General features: G+C 39.3%; 1 protein-coding gene across 2 annotated transcripts in view; it reads right to left on the bottom strand.

Moving 5' to 3' along the window:
- The window catches only part of SLC9A6 (solute carrier family 9 member A6), a 57209-nt gene that overhangs the window by 28813 nt on the left and 7872 nt on the right, over positions 1 to 20524 (bottom strand). For both annotated transcript variants that reach the window (XM_084790264.1, XM_084790263.1), the window contains exons 2-9: positions 19282 to 19481; positions 16303 to 16380; positions 15914 to 15990; positions 15497 to 15609; positions 10181 to 10286; positions 5093 to 5234; positions 2599 to 2704; positions 2220 to 2308 (exon numbers count right to left, since the gene is read on the bottom strand). In XM_084790264.1, coding sequence (XP_084646390.1) covers positions 2220 to 2308; positions 2599 to 2704; positions 5093 to 5234; positions 10181 to 10286; positions 15497 to 15609; positions 15914 to 15990; positions 16303 to 16380; positions 19282 to 19481 — 911 coding nt within the window. The remainder of the gene's footprint in view (positions 1 to 2219; positions 2309 to 2598; positions 2705 to 5092; positions 5235 to 10180; positions 10287 to 15496; positions 15610 to 15913; positions 15991 to 16302; positions 16381 to 19281; positions 19482 to 20524) is intronic.

Raw genomic sequence — 20524 nt, forward strand, 5'->3', positions numbered from 1 at the left:
GTGACCATGAACTCCAGAGTGTCCTGCTTCTAATCCCTTAAGTACATCTGTTCATGCGTTTGTATATAAATGTAGGCACATGTGTTGCAGCATGCATGGGGAGCTCAGAGAGCAATCTAAGGCGTTAGTCTTTGCCTTCCAGCTGCCCTGAGACAGGGCCTCTCTGCTGAGGTTTTGCTGTGGATAGCAGGCTAGCTGACTGTCAGGTGTCTGGGAATTTTCCTGTCTCCCTTCCCATCTTCTGTTAGGAACACTGGGATTACAGACACTCATGCTATGCATCCAATTTACACGTACATTCTGGAGATCTGAACTCAGGTCCTCACACTTGCATGGCATCTCCCCAGTCCCCAAGTATTTTTATTATATGTATATGCCACAAACCTGGCTTATTTACTCTTTTCAAGAGCAGAATTAAAAATGTTTTTAAAGCAGAGTTGGAGGGTCCGAGGCTATAACTCAATGGTAGGGCACTTGCCCACCAAATAAGAGGCCCTGATTCTATTCCCAAAATTAAACAAAAAAGCAGAACTGGCTTATCACCAAATATAATAACAAGCATTAAAATAAGCATATATTTTTCTATGAATGACTTAATATGTTCTTATTCCTATTTGTTTAATGGCAATAAGTGAAGTTTCTTTCTTTCTTACTATGGGCCTGATTATCGTACTAAATAAAGACTCCATGCACACTATGACTCAGGACAAAAGTACTATTATATCTTCATTTTAAACTGAAACAAAGAGAACTTCTCTAACTTCTACCTGACAACATAGCCACAAGACAGTGGAATCAGAGGTGAGAGCCACAGTGGATCTGGATCTATCTTTCAGCTCTATCTGAACACAGGAGCTAGCAAAGCCCAATAGCAAAACCCAATAGGTGCCAGAGAGTAAACATTTAAGGCTTTGTAAGCATGAGGTCTCTGTCACAACTCACCTTGTCCAGTTTAGTGCAAAAGCAGTCATAGGCTCTCTCTCTCGCTCTCTCTCTCTCGCTCTCTCTCTCTCTCTCTCTCTCTCTCTCTCTTTCTCTCTCTCTCTCTCCTCCCTCCCTCCCTCCCCCTCTCTCTCACTGTGTGTGTGTGTGTGTGTGTGTGTGTGTGTGTGTGTGTTCTGTACACAGGCTTCATATCTTCATATCACCAACAAGGCTGGACAGTCTTGCTTGCTGCTTTTACACTCTATCTTGCTACCTAAAAAAGACCAACCCCCTGGCTATTTTTCTTCTCTACACTCAGTATGCTAAATTATTTGACAAAAGGGATTTGTAACCTCCGTGTAAGTGTTCTAGAGGGGGAGCCTAATTTCCTTTGAAGTGTTAGGGAAACCATGTACACTACCTCTGTAGCTCCAGGACAAGGGGGGAGGGGAGGGAGGACTTTTTACTTTAGCATTGATCCTTTCGAGAGTCAACTCACGTTTTCTAGCCTTTTACAAATCTAGAAGTTCCTACGTCTCATTACAGTCATCAAGTATGCACATGTTGCTATTGCAGACATTACATTTTGTTTGCTAACGTGCCTTCTATATCTCCTAAGGACTGGAGAGGCATGTGCCTAATGCCTCACGCCTCCTGCTCATGCAGTGCCCAGTCAATGACCGTCCCTGAGGCTCCTGAAAGCAACAGTATTTATTTCAGGGCCTGAATGAAGACTGGAGGAAGATTAGTACACATGTAGCTCAGCAGATCCAGATGCGAAATTAACCTTTTCGCCAGGCAGTGGTGCATGCCTCACCTATAATCCCAGCACTCAGAAGGCAGAGGCAGGTAGATCTCTGTGAGTTCAAGGCCAGCCTGGTCTACAAAGCAAGTTCTAGGACAGCCAAGGCTACACAAAGAAACACTGTCTCAATAAAAATAAAACAACAACAACAAAAACAAAAGTAATCTTTTCTACACTGCACAGGAGAAAACCTGATCAAGTTGGAGTGTGCCTTCAAATCGTTCCTCCTCGAAGCCACTGGGTTAGGGAAGACACTAAGAGAGGCCAATTGACTCGGTATTGGAAGTCCAATAGTAACAGTGTCTGGTTACTCTGCTAACTGACTGCTACCCTAGGAGCTGCTACCTGCAATCTGCCAGCCCCACCCATTTCTAGAGTCAAAGGAAGAGAAGATCATGCCTTGAAATGATCACATATTTAAGTTAAAAAAAAACTTTTGTTTTGCTAAGCAAAGAAACATTTTATACACCGATTCTAAAGTTGCCCATACCTGCTTTGTCCTATGCTGAGACTCTGTGGACAAATTATTGTACGTATAATGTGCCTGCGTGATGCCACAAAACAATACTGCAACGACACCTGCAAAGACAGAAAATCCAGTTCACAGAAAAGGAGGGCTCCCAAAGTATATACTAAGCCTCTTCTTTTACAGAAGTAGATTCCATGCATAGTGTTGACATTTTAATTTTTTTTTACTTATTTTTTTGGAAGTAGCCAATTGCTTTGATTTGGAATCCTTTTTACATTTGAACCTCCACTCAGAGGTCCAACCATAACAAGTATGTTCAAACCCTAAAGGAGTTGGTTCACTTGGGAAAGTGGCTAAGACATTCCTTATAGGAGCTTACAATGCAAAGCAAGTCACCCACCTGTGAAACCCCATGCTTCAGCCAAAAGGAAGGTGCTCCAGGACATCAAGAAGAATAGACCTGTCTCCAGCAACTGGAATTCCCGCAACTTGGTGAACTTCGTCACGTAAGACTGTTAAGCTTGGTAACAAGATCTCATAATAATACACAGCTATGATTAGAGAATAACGGTCAATCCAAGGTAGTAGTGACACGTAGGGAAGGGCTCTCTATCTAACACAAAAGGCACCAATGGTAAGAAATGCTTAGAATGCGATCTTATGGCACTGCCCCCCTATCAGGGAGAGAAAACCTCACAAACTAGGTGTTCCTATTGATTTATCACTATAGCAACCCTGGAAAAAAACAAATAATAAAAGACAGAGACAAGAGTAGCAGACTGAGACACAACAGTGCCAAAACTCTATGAACTTGTGGCCCAAAGCAAGACAGTTTCCATAATTACAACAATTTGCATCCATAAAACCATGTAATTTCCATGGAGTGTCACATTGATTTCATCTTCTAACTCATATGCAATATAAAGCACTCATCCCATGATGAAGAAACTGAGGCACTTCAGTCCCTTATACTAATCTAAAAAAGTAGGCGTGGCTGACAGCAGAAGAGCCTGTGCCAAGCTGTAATAAGTCTATGGCTAGAATCTCGAGTCAATTCATGAACTAGCACCACAACAAATAATAAACAAAATACACTTCCTAGCCCCGGGGGCCTTGTACCAGAGAAGAGAAACAGCCTGTACTGGCTCTCTTCAAAGCCCATTGACTGCCCTTTACGCCTCAGTTCACCTATTAAAAAGCCATGAATGCAGTCTCTTCCAGCATAAAACTGGAGGATAGCAAACCAAGAGGATTCAGAAAGAGTCACACATATGTTTTACATAAAAGTGTCTTAAAAGATTCATGGGATGAAGTGGGAGAGATGGCTCAGTGGTTAAGGGCACTAGATATTCTTCCAAAGGACCTCAGTTGGTGGCTTACATCAGCCTGTAACTGTACCTCTAGGGGATTCAGCGTCCTCTGTTGGCTTCTGTAGACAACTGTACACATGTGCCATATACTCACACATACACATAAATTTAAAACAAACTTAAAAATGTTTCATAGCTAGAAACTCTGGGGATCATCCAGCTCTCAATTTTCCCAAGCCTCCACTCTCCTACACTGAGATGCAGAAATCACTATCATATTTATGTATGCAAGGCAGGGGCCATGTTTGTTTCCTCTTTGATTCCTAGGACAGAGCATCTGGCAAGTAGTAGGCCATCAGTAACTGCCTCCCAAATGAATATAAGAATCATTTGCCCTGTACTTTTTGTGGCTAGCTAGTGACAGCATCAGGGCTACAACCTGAGTTTTGGTGAACAAAATTTGCAATTGAGAGAGACAAGATGAACACATATGTGTCCTCACCCAGGAACCACACATTTTCTGTTTGTTCTATTAAACAAGGAGAGAAGGGTGACAGAGATGAGTAGCAGCATAAATACCCAGAGACTATGGGGAGCCTATTTACTTCACGCCAAATCAATCTGTAATTTTAAAATTCATCCTCAAAGAGATAGTGTCAGACTATTTTTTCCTGAGACAGTTTCTCTGTGTAGCCTTGGCTATCCCTGAACTCACCCTGTAGACCAGGCTGGTCACAGAGATCCACCTGGCTCTGCCTCTCCAGGTTCTGGGAATAAAGGCGTGTGCCACTGCATCCAGCTTACACAGACTCTTATAGTGACAGTTTTGGGGCACTTTAGCATTGTGGTACATGACAGCAATTCTAGCACTCAGTAGGCTAAAGCAGGAAGATCATGAATTTGAGGGCATCCTTGTCTACCATAATAAAATCTAGTCTCAAGAAAGGGAATAGGAACTAAAGAGATCACTCAGTGGTTAACAACACTGGCGTCCCTTTCAGAGGACCTGGTGCAGATGCCAGGACCTCCACCTGCAGGGGCTAATAACTGTCTTTTAACTCCAATTGCAAGGGATCCAACATCCTCTTCTGGCCTCTACAGGAACCTGCATGTATATAGTGCACAGATATACAAACAAACAAAACAGTAATATTAATATATATATCACATATGATTAAAAACAAAAAGAGGAGTTGAGAGCTGGGGCTACTGTTCAGTTGGCAGAATGCTGACCTGGCATGCACAAAGCCCTCGGTTTAAGCCTGCCTAAACTGGGTATGGTGGTATATGTCTATATTCCCAGCACTTGGGAGGAAGACACAGGCAAACCAGAACTTCCCAGGCATCCTCAGCTCTAGAGCAAACTGAAGGCCAGCCTGAAATACACTGAGCCTATGCAAAATAATGGAATTCATTAAGTGACATATTTACAAAGATTTCTGTTTCATATTTTCAGAACAACTTCTTGGTTAAAAGGTTAATAACTATAAAAAAACAATTGCACTCATGGAACTAGGAAAAGCCATGCCTCATTAAATTACCTCAGTAGGTTAATAAGAGAAAATAAATATAATAAAAGGATATTAAAGCTGTCACCACTCCTGTAGCAGCACCCATTGCAAAAGATCCACTGAAGATCCCAAGGAAGATTCCAATAGATTTGAACATGGCTGTGACATCAAAGGTGTGGCTGTTGTCTCCAGCTGGTTGGTATGCCACTATTGAGCTACAAAAAGACAGATTATTCTCAGCCTCATTGCATTTGGTTCCTCTTATGAGAAAATGAAGGATCTTTCCAAGTTTTAAAGTGCCAGAGTGGCCAAATGCCCAATATGTATTTATCCACTGAAACAGACTTCTTCAGGCAAATGGGCTCAAAAGGCCTTCCAGGGACTTAAGATCCAGTCTGGAATATTCTGGGCAGTAGTCTCAGTTCGATCCTCCACCCTCCACTTCAGAAAGAGTTCATCTGGACCAAGTCAAGCCAGGCAACTAAAGGGGACTCTCTCTTGTCTTGAACTCAAGTCCAAATCTGGTCTGAAAAAGCTTCTTTCATAACAGTCACCTCAGGAAACAGAAATGACCAAGAAAACCACTCTTGCCAGCAGGTCACTGCCACCAGTGTTTACCGCTACCAAATCAATTCTCTTCTCAGTTAATTAAGGTACCAGGATCATGAAAAGTACAGGCTCAATCACATTACCAGAGGCATGTCAAAGAAAAGGCAGCAAAGCACATTCCTAAGAATAATGAATTCACCCTGAGCTTATGACAACTTTTTTCTGGTTTAAGGCTAAAACGCGCTACCTATACCATGTATAACAAGTTGTTTTCATATTTCCCAGGTTAATCTGTTAGAATTTAAGACCACAGTATGATTTCCTAATTAGTACCTGTTTTATTAAAAGCACAACACCAATTTCTAGTAACAGCATTACGAATTTTTGACACTCAATCTGAATTGAAATTTTTACACATTTTGTGTTTAAATGCTCAAAGTAACAAGATTACTTTGGAACTAAGATATGGGTTGCTTTGACAAACATGGAATGGCCTTTAATAGTATGATAAGTTTACATGCACACAAGAAGTCACACTATTGTAAGTGTGGTATGACTGTGCTATGTATCATTAAACTCTATTCTGCAGGAAGTAAAGCTCGCAACCTTCATCCTCTTTGATAATAGTTTTTATAAAATATTGAATGAAGCAAAATGTGTATGCTTTGCCTCCTGAGGTTGCTCTCTTTGGATCAGTCTGAATTCCAGTGTCACACTAATCCTTATTATAGTCTTGAATCACTAAAATGAAGAACACATAGAAGGCAGGATGATGAATGTGTGTCTTCTGTTTTAGGCAAATGCTGGCCTCTAGGCTGAAAGCTTGACTCATCTTTCCATATAAGGAAACAGGTCATCTTGTGGCATAAATATATACATGAACACTTTTTAAAAACTCCTAATACCAATGCAACATATGGCTCAAGAGAAAAACCACCCCATTATCTACTGCCCTAACAGATGTGTCTTATTATCTGTCTGTATTTATTTTCTCTTTTTGTTACGTGTATGTTGTTTTGAATTCTTTATGAGTCATGGTTCCATAAGTAGTCTAGGCTGGTTTTGAACTCCCTGTGTAGCTTGATCAGTAGATCTTTCTGTCTGCACCAGCCAAGTGCTTGGTTCTAATGCAGTACTGGGGATTAAGCACAGAGCTTCCTGAATGCTAGGCAAGCACTCTATAAATTGTGCTATATACCAAGCCCATGGTTTTGAATTCTGTCTTCTTCAATGAGAAATGAAACAAGAATTACAAAACCAAGATATTTTGAGAATTCAAAGTGGTATCAGCAGCATAATTTATTTAGCCCATTGTTAAACTTTAGAAGCTGTTTCTAAGCTGGGCACAGTGGTGCATGCCTGTGATCCCAGCACTCTGGGAGGCAGAGGCATGTAGATCTCTGTGAGTTTGAAGCCAGCCTGGTCTACAAAGTGAGTCTAGGGCAGCCAGGACTACACAGAGAAATCCTGTCTCAAAAAACCAAACCAAACCAAACCAAAACCAAAAAAAAGTTGCTTCTAGGGGACAAAGTTCAATAACAGAGCACTTGCCCAGCATACGAAAAGACATGCAAAAGGTCTTGTGTTTTGATTCCTATACCAAATAAATAAAAATTACAAAATAAGCTGGATTTTTACACACTGCTCCCAATACTTTTTTCTACAGTAGCATAGAAGAATATCTTTGTGACTTTTCTATATTTTGGCCTAGTCCCTTGTGCCTCATCGTATAAATAGAGTACTGCTGAATCTATGACTCTTTATGTACTGGTCACCTCTCTGGAGAGCACCATGGCGATGCCTCTCACTGGCCTAGACATTTCAGTTTGAAAATGTATCCTTGGGGTCAACAAGATGGCTCAGTGGGTAAGATACTTGCTGGCAAGCCTCAGGACCTGGGTTCAGCTCTTGGAATCAACATGGTGGAAGGAAAGAACTGGCTTCCAGCAAGCAGAAACAGAAACAAGCTCCAAACGGAACTGAATACATTTTAAAGGGTTGCCTTAATCTGTTAACTGCTGAACAATTCTCTCAATAAGGCATTCCCTCCATACCTGTGACACAAAATTTGCCTTACAGACCACAAACAACAATTATCAAAGCAGGGGAATGCAATACAAGTAGAGTTACTTCTCACACTTTGAACCACATCAAAGGTGACTGCAGGATGACTGTCAGTACACCACTGAGTACCATCATCTAGGAACTTCCTATGAACAAGCAACACTACTGGGCCAGGAACTCACTTGTTCAGCTCCACCAAGACAGATCCAGAGCTAACAGCTCCCTTGTTACAAATGATACCCTCTGTGAAGGCTGCAGCAGAGATGGCAGGAGTTCACTCAACTCCTAAATATTCAGAAAGGTACTGCCTATGAATCATTCCTAAGAGAAGTCAGAAAGGAATCAAATTGTTTTCTAGAATGCTCCACTCACTCAAAACCCAATTTGAGAAAGGCTACAATAGAAGTGCAGCCCTTTGTGAGACCCTCCATGGAAAAGCTCTTTCTTTTAAACACATTTCTTCACCACAAAAGCTCAAATACCTTTGATATATCAATGCTAAAGTTACAGGAAATGGATTATTTTATTGATGGAATCTGTAAGGTATGGTGAACAACAGTTTAAGATAGGACCAGAACAGAACAAAGATTTTTTTTCTTTTCACCCATTAGAACAACAAGAAAGGAATGCTTATCAGTTAGATGATTAAAGAGCAAAATAAGTGCCTAGGATAAGGAACTAATGTTAAAAGTAACTGCCTTTACATCTTACTCTTTTCATTTAGGACTGGGGGTGGGGGGCTTCATGTGTACTTATATACTAAATGTTTCAATCTTTATTGTTTCATGTTTCTGAAATATATACATTACAATTACACTATCTATTCCTCCATTCATATAGTATGTTTTTATTTTGCACCTATCTTCATTGAAGTTATATTTAGCATTGACACCAATATTACATATAGCCATTGGGTTTTGTTTCTTAATTTAGGTTTATATTAGTTATAAAAAAAATTCTGGCAATAGACACAGCAGGAAAGGGAGCAATGCTTACACATAGTGCATTCACAAAAAGGGATTTGACCTTTAAAATATCGCATTCCACTTCACTGAAGAGGTTAGTGTTACATCTCTGAAAGGGTGATTTCTCACTGCGCAGCAAGGCAACAGTGGTTGGTAGTCAGGCTGTGCAAAGCAGAGCCTGTGACTAAAGCCTTTCATAGCTAACCAAGTAGAAGTTAGGGAGAAAAACTGAAGTCATGAGAAAATGTAAGGGCTGTTGCTTCCTGCTCGTAGAAAGTTCTAGTATAAGGTGAAGGTGGCTGCCCACATGACTGCATAGGCCCTTAGTTAAGAGTCAGTTTCTTGGGGTACAGTACCTCTTCCACCTGAAAATGCCTTGTAATAACATGCATAGCAGTTTCCATAATTAGATAAGGGCATTACTCATTCAACAATTACCTTCAATAAAAGTATCTTTAACACATCTAAGATAAAACTGTTTCTCAGATGATTATGGTAAATAAGAGAATGATGAATCAAGCTACAGTATATTTTCTCAGTTATCAAGTGGGCAAAAATGTAAAGCTGGGCAAAAAGAGAGATTTTCAGATTGTGGTGGTTGAAGTATAAAGTGATACAATCCTTTGACTGGCAATTTGTCAATATTAAATAAAACTGATATTGCGTGTATCATTTAAACCAACCACAAATCTCAGTCACTTCTGAGAGTTTGTTCAACCATATACCTCTGCCTGTGCAAAATGAAGCAATTTCTAGGTTAAATACTGCAACTACCTTTGGGATAGCAAAGGACTGAAAGTTCTTCAAATAGCCAGCAGATAGAGACTGTGAGAGAAAAGAAGGACAGTTCACAGAGACTATGGCAAAGCTGCAAAGAATAAGAAACTCTTTTTATATGAAAATATAGCCAGGATATACCTATGTTCTCATATATGCATACAGGAAGATAATTTCAAATTAAGAGTTGGGTGGCTGGAGACATAGCTCAGGGTTAGGGCACTTGTCTAGAGTGTACAAATCTATAGCTTCAATCTCCAAAACTGCCAAAAATTAAAAACAAAAACAGAAATGAGAAGCAATAAAAGTATATTCATATCTGTGATTGGATTTGAAGGAATGCTAAGATATGAAAGAAAGTTTTCATTAAACAGCTCTAAGGAGCTAGGAAGACGAGGACTAGAGTAAGAACAGAATTTCTATACAAACCTTTTCATGTAGCTTTGAATTCAAAACTTATGCCTAAGTAAAAATGTTTTCATGTTATAATGTTAAAACATAATAAAATTACAGACATTAAAATGACTATTATATAAATGCATCACAAACAAACAAACAAAAACCAATAGGAGAGACTACCCTGGAATTTTCACAGGAATTATTTTTATACAATGGGAATATATTTTCTTTGACATTTTTCCATGTATTTTTCCAAGTTATCCATAAAATTATATGTTCCTGTCAAAGTGAGGAAAAAAGGAGCCATTGTTCCAACTATTTCTATGTACTTTTTTCAACAACTGACTTTCAGCACCTCGTCCCCTTGCATGTAGCATTAAGAGTATAAAAACAAAATCAGCACTCACGAGGACAGCACTATGGCAACGGCATCATTGAGGACACTTTCCCCGAAGAGAAGAGCATAGAGTTCAACGTCAACTTGAAGCTCGTGGAAGATGGCAAGAACAGTCACTAGTAGACAGAGAAAGGCAGAGGGATTCTTAGACATCACAAACACAGCCTATGTCCCTCTAAGTAACTGGTAGACGGGATTTAGACATTCATTTCTTCCATTCTAACATCCTCTTATTGAATTAAAGAGTTAACAATTTTCTAGCAATATTTGTTCCTAACTGGCTACATGTGATACCATCTTTCTCAAAAAACAGCTGAAAATAACTGTGAAGGCCTGAGTTGGCCTATAGTCTTCATGCAAATTTGAAGAGTCTGGTTTTGTACATGTATTTTCTTCAAAGAGTATATTCAAATTTTCTTATAGGCCAAGTGGCAATTAATTTTTAATAAAGAAGAAAATATGAAAAGTATCTCTTTCTGCAAAGAGCCCTTCTCCCTTGGAGCTTTACAACTCATTTCTATTTGACCTTCATATTGGAAGCACAGCAAATTTAGTAAAGACCTTATAAAATAAAATCACTACTTTAGTTTTTGGTTGGCGTTAAGGTTTATGACCAGAATAACAGCTACCCTATTTAACTGATGAAGAAGCCCCACCAGACCATTGAGACCATTGCAGGGTAAGAAGGATAGAAAAGGTGACACACCCTTCCTTTGGTGGAGCGGTTCTATTAGAATTCTTAGAAAATCAGATAAGACTGATACGCTAGAGCATAACTTCCATTGTTGGGTCACATACTGTTCACCCTCTCAATAAACCCGGACAGATATGAAAAATGAATACAGAAATAAACCAGAGAGCATTTTCAAATAGGAAGCATAAAAACAGAATGCTTACATTTTAAAAGATATAATTTCTATTGAAAAACACTGGAGTACACTTCTATCAAAATACAGATATGTCATGTATTTACATATCCAAGCATGAAATTCTGAATAGCAAAAAAAAAACTGGGGGCCAGAGAAGTGGCTCAGTGGTTAAGAGCACTGGTTTTTCCTCTGGGGAACTAGGGTTCAATTCCCCAAACCCACATGAAGGCTCAAAACATACTTTAACTCTACTTCCAGGGGGCCCGACACCCTTTTTTGGCCTCAGATTCCAGGCATACATGCGGCAGACAAACATACATGCAGGCAAAACACCCATATATATAAAATAAAGGAAAAACTTTTAAATCTTTTAAAGAAAAATTATTTGAGGGAGATTATTTTATTGTTATTGCGTGTGTGTGTGTGTGTGTGTGTGTGTGTGTGTGTGTGTTCTTTGCATGCATGTCTGCGTGCCATGTGAGTATCTGGTACAGGTGGAAGCCAACAGAGGGCTTCGGCTCCTCTGGAACTGGAGAGTTGTGAGCCTGAGTCCTCCAGAAAAGCAGTAAGTGCTCTTTACTTTTCTCCAGCCCCAAGAAAAAGATTTTTTAAAGCTTACTAAGAGAAAGAAAAACAGAGAGTAGAAAAATACTGTCACATTTTGCATAGAGAACCTATGGCTCAAACATCTAGAAAGATAATGCAATGGAACAGAATTAGAGAAAGTGCCTACATTCCCTAGGAAAGCAGTCTGTCAAACTTTATATAGACAAAATAGTCAGGCAATACTCTAATCAAAACAAACCAGAAAGTTGAAGTAATGTTGCCTGTCTGCCCCTTACACTTCTCACAGACTTTAGAAAGGTCAAGGAGCCCTGCTTCTACTGCAAGACAAGAACACCCAAGGCCAGGGGCTTCCTGGAAAACAGTAAGGGGCAGCCTCGGCCCAGTCTTTAAGGGAGCAATATGATTTCTAGTTTTAAAAAAATGTTAAGCTACAACAAGGTGTGCTGGCTCATGACTATAATTTCAGTACTCAGGAGGCTAGGGCAGGAGGATTACCGTTAGTTGGAGGCCAATTTGGTCTACAGCCCACCTTGAGCTACATAGGAAAATCAAAACAAAATGTTAATCTGAGCCAAGTCTGGGTGGCACAAATTTATAGTGACAAATCCTCCAGAGGCAGATGCATCCAATCTTCAAGGACTACTGGCTACAGAGTGAGTTTAAAGGCCAACCTTGGGGACCTAGCAAGGGCCTTTATCAAAACTCAAAAATACAGGAGCTGGGAGATGGCTCAGTTGGTAGAGTGCATGAAGAGCCCAGTTTCAGTGTGCAGCACCTATGTGACAAGGCACATAATAGGCATGCCTGCTAACCCAGTGATAGGGAGAAAGAGTCAGGTAAATCCTGGAGCTCACCATCTTCCCGGGCTAGACATTGGCGAGCTAGCTCCAGGCTCAGTGAGAGATCCTGTCTCAGAAAACTAAGGTGTAAAGGGATAAAAGAAGACTTCACACACATGCACACACATATACATATACTCTCGGGAACACACACAATGCACATACACTCAATACTAAATTAATTACTTAAGTAGCCCCAAAGGGGCTGGGGATATAGCTAAACCATGGAGCGCCTGCCTAGGGCACATGAGTCCCTCCATTATATCTATCCTCAGCACTACAAAAACAAAAATTAAGCTATACAGGCATCTGTCTAAAATGGCCCTCTGGAAACTTTTTGTTTGTTCATTTGTCTTTTAAATTATTCATTTTGAAATAGTGTCTCACTAGATAGCCAAGGCTAGCCGACAGCTCTCTAAAGTCCTTCCTCTGCTTTTAAGTATTGAGATTACAGGTATATACCACTGTGCCTGGCTAGCCCTGAGCAGTCTTTCAGAATTGCCTCTCATGGCATAAGGAACACATTTTTCTCCTAGCTATCATTCCCCATGTTATCAGAGTTAAGGAAAGAATTCAAAGACAACCTTAGGACATCGCTTCAATTGTACTCCACGACAATTAAAGAAGATGATAAACTTAAAGGGCAAAGGATAAGCCAGAACGAGCCTCCACTAGGTAATCCTAACAAATAGTAAATGAAAACTTTGATCCCCAGCTTCTAAAGCTTCAGGGGACAGACATAGGTCAGTGGCAAAGCACTTGCCTACCATGAGCAAAGCTCTCAACACCAAACAATAAAACCGAAAGCCCTTTAGTCTGTTCCTATGCTGGCCTTTCTTCCTATTGACTTTTATTACTATATGTTAACCATATTAACTAATGGTTTCACTATGATGTTTTCATACATGTATATAGTGTGCACTGGTCATATTCATCCTACTACCACTCCTTGGCCCCCTAATCATCTGGTGCGGTGCCCCCTCTCTTTCCAAATAGTTCCCCTTCTGCTTCCATGTTTTGTTTTGCTTTCATTTTGGTTCTGCATGTAAAAGAAAATTGGTGCAATTTGTCTTTCTTACTTGGCTGATGTCACTTAACATGATTTCCCGTTATACCCATTCTTCTTCTGGAAATGATGCAACTACATTCTTTATGAATAGTAAAACTCCATGGTATATATGTATGCATCTATGCATACACATCATACTTTATCATTTATTTGTAGATGGGTAACCAGTGTGACTCTACAGTGTGCTGTTATGAATAGTACTGCAAAAAACATGGGGGTACAGGTATATTTGCTATGCTGATTTATATTCCTTCTACCTAAAGGATGATACATCTGGGACACATAGTAGTTCTATCTTAAGGTTTTATTAGGAACCCCTATACTGATTTCATAGTGGCTGAACTCATTTCCATTCCTACCAACAGCGTACACAGTTCCCTTTCCTTAAGGCAATCTCTTACTCTGGAGCCCACACTCTCCTCAGACTCACAGCACGCAACCTGCTCCAGCTGCTTCAATGCTAGAATTGCAGGCAGAGCCACAGCATCCAGTAAGCATCCATTCACCCCACCCCACAGCTTCACCAATATATGTTTCTATTTGTTTCCTTAATGATAGACATCCTGACTGGGGTGAGATGGAATCTCAGTGTAGTTTTGATTTTCATTTCCCCAATCACTAAAAGTGTGGAACATTTCAAAAATGTATTTTTTGTCCATTTGTACCTTTTTTGAGTGCTATCCTATCAGTTTGTCGAGCAATGTAAAGATTGGATTACTTATTCCTTTAGTTTTGAGTTTACTGAAATCTTTATATATTCTGGATGTTTACCCTGACCATTTCATTCTAAAATGCTCTACAAACTCATTTGAATATAGCTGTTAGTTTGCCAACACATATTCTAAATTTTTTAAAATATATATTTTATTTAGCAATTAAATTCATTTACTAACACAAATTCTTAGGTGTTTGACATTGAAATCACAAAGAAGCAAGCTCTGTCAATAATACAATAATTTTATAATCATAAGACCAATTTTATAAAAAGCAATTCTTTAATATACTGAAGACTACTAATATCTCTAAAGCAACTCCCTATCAGCATAGCCACTGTATAGCAGCCATTTTAAATTTATTTTCCTTAGTTAGGCATGGTAGCTCAAGCCAGCAATCACAGCACGTGCAATACTGAGCTAAGAGACCATCATGAGTTTGAGACCGGATAGACTACAGTTAAGCCTCAAAAGAACAAAACAGTACATTGCACACTAAGGATGCACATAGTCCCGTGTTTGATCCCCAGTGCTGTGTAACTCAGGCATGATAGCATACCCCAGTAATATCAGCAATCAGGAAATGAGGACAAGTTCAAGATCAGAGGTACAAGGTTATCCTTGGCTACCTAATGAATTAGAAGCCATCTTGGCAGCTTGGGCTACATGAGACCCTGTCTCAAAAAACAAACAAATTATTTTTCTTACTAAAAAATGTAGACAGCTAAATATAAACAATATTTTTAGAGAAACGGTTCCCTAAAAATGCAAAAGGAAGTTTTAAAAACTATAACCCAACTTTTCTTTTATTACACCCAATTACTGGGGTATAAAGACCAATTTAAATTTCTAGAGAAATAAGACCAGCATGGTGCCTTACATCTTAAACCTCAGTATTCTGGGGGCCAGAGGCAGGCAGATCACTCTGAGTTCAAGACCAGCCTGGTTTTCCATATCGAGTCTAGGACAGCTAAGGCTACATGGAGAAACCCTGTTTTGAAAGAAAGAAAAAAATATATATATATATTTAATAACTCTAATCTGAACAGCATAGATTTGTGAACCAGTTATAGGCAAATATAATAAAAAAGTAAAACAACCAAATATGTGCTTAAACAAAAGAAATTAAATATTGTTACACCTCCTTAATTGGAAAGCATCGTGCTAGTAGAGAACCCAATCGGGATTTACACCTCAGAAAAGCATCCACACATGCTTTGACTGGAACCACTGCAACTGAAGCATTTTAGCTCCTTTCATAAGACATACCTGGGTCTGTGGCAGACACAATGGCACCAAACAGCAAGCAATCTGTAAAGTAAAAATCTCCCGCCAGCTGTCCAGTCACTTTCATCAGGGTCACACAGCCATACATTATAGACCTGTCAACAAACACATTCCCATATTATAAACATGCCAACTAGTAAAGAGGCTGGAATAAAGTAAAAATAAGAATAGGAATCTAAGATAGTACTCTGCAATTAATCCTGGATCTAATTAATAGGTATTTAAATATAGCTAATACCTTCAGTTTATAGAAAATTCAAAGTATTATGAATAAGTACCACAAGAATTCTAAAGACACATTTGAGAATAAAGTAACACACAAATCAGATGCAAGTCAAAGGGTGTTCTTTTAGAATTATAATCTGAAGGCTAAAAGGCATTTCAAGCTTCAAATCTTACCCAATAACGAAACAAGAAATTGCTGTTCCAAGAAAGGCATACGCTAGGATAGACCCAAGGTTCCGGAAAAAATGTCTCTACAAAAAAATAAAAAAAAAGTTACGCTCTGTTTAACTGTCTACTGAGTACTGACAAAGACATCTTTCCATTGGAGCGTTTTATGATAATATTAAACGCATCATTCTCTAGAAGAAGGCAGTAAGAGAAAGCATTCTGGTACTGGCATAAATTTCAACATTTCAAAGAGAAGGAGAGAAGGAAGGAGAACTTGGAAGAAATGGCCTGTTTTGGAAGTGCCAAGTACTATGAAGTACATGGGAAAGTTAAGCTCTGCCAAAGTATGGGCAAGCTGAGGCCGGTCAAAGCACAGGAAATGCAAGAGCACTTACCCTTTTGAGACTGTAACCTGCGTAAAATATGATAGGAGGAAGCAGTATGTTGAAAAAGACTTCCGGATCAAAAGTAACCTGTTAAAACAGAATTCCTCTCAATTATTTCCTTTAGAATATCTCACTACATTACCAAACTATCAAAAGGAAAGTACTCAAGGTTAAATTAGTCAACAGCAAGAAATTTTTTAAAATTTACTTTTAAGTATATGAGTGCTCTATCTGCATGTACTGCAGGCCAGAAGAGAGCACGAGATTTCATTATAAACAGTTGTGAGACACCATGCAGTTGCTGGAAATTGAACTCAGGACCTCTGGAAGAGCAGACGGTACTTTGTACTCCTGAGCCATCAATCCAGCCCAAGCAAGAACATTTCTATGTCAGCTTCACAATACTTCATGTAAAAGCTTAGAGTTGTATTTCTCTGATGCTAAACACTTTTTATTTATTGGCCATTTTTATTTCTTCCTTTGATAATTATTTACTCTATTAGTACATTTATTAATTGGATAGATTTGGAAGGGCTTTTTGTGTTTTTTACATATCCTACGTTTTAATATTCTAATTTATGTGCACTTGTCAAAGATCCTTTTCCCATTAAATAATCTGTCTCTATGCTGTGTGTGTGTGTGTGTGTGTGTGTGTCTGTCTGTGTAACATGAAAATACAAGAAGATCAGGAGAGGAAAAAGAGGAGATGGAGTTGACACTGAGGGAAGATCCAACTATGACTGCAGACCGGAGCCTAACTTAACTTCACCCAGCAGCTGATTGAATCAGATGCTAAGACTCACAGCCAAACATTTGGCAGAGCTCAGGGAGTCCTGTGGAAGAGTGAGGGGAAAGCATAGAAGGACCCATTAGGGGACAGGAGCTCCACAAGAAGACCAGCAGAGTCAAATAACGGAGAACATGGAGACTTTCAGAGACTGAAGCACCAACCAAAGAGCAGGTACAGACTGGACCTAGGCCCCCTACACATATGTAACTGATGGGCAGCATAGTCTTCATGTGGGTCCCCTAGCAAGTTGAATGGGACATGGACTCTTGTTGCCTGCCTGCAATCACTTCGCCATAACTGGGCTGCCCTTCCTGGCCTTAGTGGATGAGGAGGAGCTCAGTCCTGATGTGACTTGATGTGCTGGAGTGGACTGAGTGGGGGAGCTTCCCTTTTCTGAGGACAAGGGGAGGGGCTATGGGGAAGGAAGAGGGTGGGAGGGAGGGACTGGGAGAAGAGGAGGAAGGGGGCTTTAATCAGGATGTAAAGTAATTATATAAATTAAAAATAAAGAAAAAGAGAGTAATAGAATATATCATGTGATAAGGGGAGACAGAAGAGGGCAATAGGATAGGAAACAAATTAGAACTAAGTATAATGACACCTATGCATGAAAATAAGAAAATAAAACCCATTATTTCCACGACAGAGTTTCTCTGAGTAGCCTTGGCTGTCCTGGACTTGCTTTGTAGCCCAGGCTAGCATCGAACTCCTAAGAGATCTGCCTGCCTCTGCCTCCCAAGTGCTGAGATTACAGGCATGACCACTGCATCTGGCTAAAAACTTATTATTTTATATGCTAACTTAAAAGAAATATTCTAGATAGGAAACCTAACACTTTATGCTTTATGCACATAATAATTTTTAAATACAGTATAGCTATTGTCCTACTTTTCAACCAAATGACAGGAGGACAATGCTGGAATAATCAGTTATACCATTTCTATGGAAACTATACTAGAAGAGTTTATTAAAATTCTTAGCAGAACACAATAATACACACCTGTGATCTTTTCATTTTTGGAAGGGTTGAGGCAGGAGAATTGCCATGAGCTAAAAGTCATCCTGAACTACATAGTAACAGACCAGCCAGGACCACATAGCATGTCTTAGCCAAGTAAAATTTTTAAAATTTATAAAAGTGAAAAAAACATAAATATATTTTTGCTTTATACAAAGAGTCCCAAATCCATAAACAGAGTTCAGGGCTATACTTCTTGTTGATAAAAAGACACTGAGTTGTTATACAGGGAATCTCTCTAGAGCTCCATAGCATACCATAGTCAAAACTTCTTATACAACTCAAAGTGTCCAGTCCTCACGGCCACTCAGTTTAAAACCTACTTGCTTTAACAATGTAGGTGCACCGCTTCTGTTCCAAGGGCTGCAGGAGAATTTGCTATGAACACAAAGCAGCTACACACTTAACCATGCTAAAACTTGCTTTACTAGAATTTTTAAGGAACTGGACTTTCCCATGGCTACTAAGTACTCTGGTTGCAAAGTAAACTTTGAGTTTGTAGGAATTTGTAAACTGATAACAGATATAAACACAACCAAGAGGCTATAAAACTCAGGTCCTGCTAACATAGAAGACAAGAGGAAAAAGGCAGGTGTTGTTGTAGAGCAATGTGTGAAGGGGGAGCTGAGTTGTGCTACACTATGAATCAAAGAAAAGTTAGATTATGCTTGTCTAGAATACAAGCAAGGCATGGATGAATTCAAGGAAATATTAATGGGACCATAGGTAGAACTAAATGAATTCAATGTGCTGATGTACCATCTGTAAATTGAAGAAATGCTTATGCATTCTTCTGAACTCGGGTCCTGGTCAATTATGAAAACACTGCACACAATAAAATAGAAAGAGTTATAGACCTTAGCCTTAATCATGAAAAAAAAAAAACCCAGACAGGTCCATCTCCTGACAGCATTACATTTATTAACAGCTTTTATTATGCTTTAAATTATTATTTTAAATATAAAAAACGTACAGCTAGGTGTGGTGGCACAAGCTGGGAGAGGTAGGCAGTGCCTGGAACTCCAAGGAGACAGAGGCAGGAGGATTGATTGCTACAAAGCAAGACATTGCTTCAAAAATAAAAAGAACCAAAACAAAACAGGTTATTCTTTTTCTTAAGATTCACCTAATCGTTTGTTACACACCTTAAAAAAAAAACAAACTTCCCTTATAACCTTACCTTCCGAAGCATTTCATTATCTTGAACATTGTTGAGTTCATGAGAGCTAATCTCTCCTTTCAGCGTATACTCATAAAATTTTCCACTAACGTTGACCAACAAGGTAGTTGGACTTGACTGCACTTCACAGCTCAGGGTCACATTATTCACATCACTTGGAACATGAATGCCGTAGCGAAGCACAAGGCCTACCAGCAGACCTGGAAATGAAAGAACCACATCAGCTCTTCTCGCAGACAGAAACTGCTTATTTGTACCCAGCACATATCTCTACATGGAGAAAAGAAATTTTATGATTAGAGTCCCTCGTGGATCAGAACCAATTTTTAGACCAAATTGCGGTCATAGTTAAAGGTATTACACATGCATATGTCTAAGAATCTAATCTTCATGTGATCCGCTGGGACAGGAGAAAACATATGCCCTAGAGTAACAACACAGATCTCTACCGTTCTAAGTCATCACATACATAACTGATGAGGAAAGTAACAAAATGAGAAAATACTTTCAAATCATCCATAAGCAAGTTATACCCTAAGTGGTGTCAAGCCAACAATGTAGTCCTACTGGGAATGTGTTTTTAAACCTGCCAAATTTGGTCCACACCTATAATCCTAGCACTCAGGAGGCTGAGGAAAGTCTAGGTTCAAGACCTGCCTGGGCTATATAGTAGCCCCTGGACAGCCCAAGTTACATAAAATCCTATTTTCAAACAAGAAGGAAAAGGCAATGTGTTTCTTTAGTGCTATACTCCGTAGACGAGCCCAAGACCACAAAAGTGTCTTTTTCTAAAAGCTTAGTCCATCAATTAACAAAACAAACATGCATTCTCCCTGTCTTTATACCCAAAGCATAGACACATAGGTGACCAAGTAATATATATTTAACAAATGGCAAAGGAAATATCCTATTTATAGATTGATTGAATTCTTCTACTACTGAAAGATCAGAATTAAAATAGAAAATACTCACCTCAAAATCAATAAATGAAAGAAAACCCCTGACGCTGGCAGCCCTAAGTGATCAGCATACAGGTTTTACTCCTAACATACTCAGATACACACAATTCTCCAGGTTCTATAAAACCACACTGATAAACTATTGAGACATAATTCTAATGGTAGAAAGCTTATCCTTTTGGATGGTACAATTCAGTGGTGTGGCCTTTAGCATATTCACAAAGTGTAACTCGATCACCACTAATTCCAAAGCATTTTCAATGCTCCAAAAATAACAGAATAAC

Source organism: Acomys minous (assembly GCF_964271855.1).
Source record: "Acomys minous genome assembly, chromosome: 7".
Taxonomy (NCBI): domain Eukaryota; kingdom Metazoa; phylum Chordata; class Mammalia; order Rodentia; family Muridae; genus Acomys; species Acomys minous.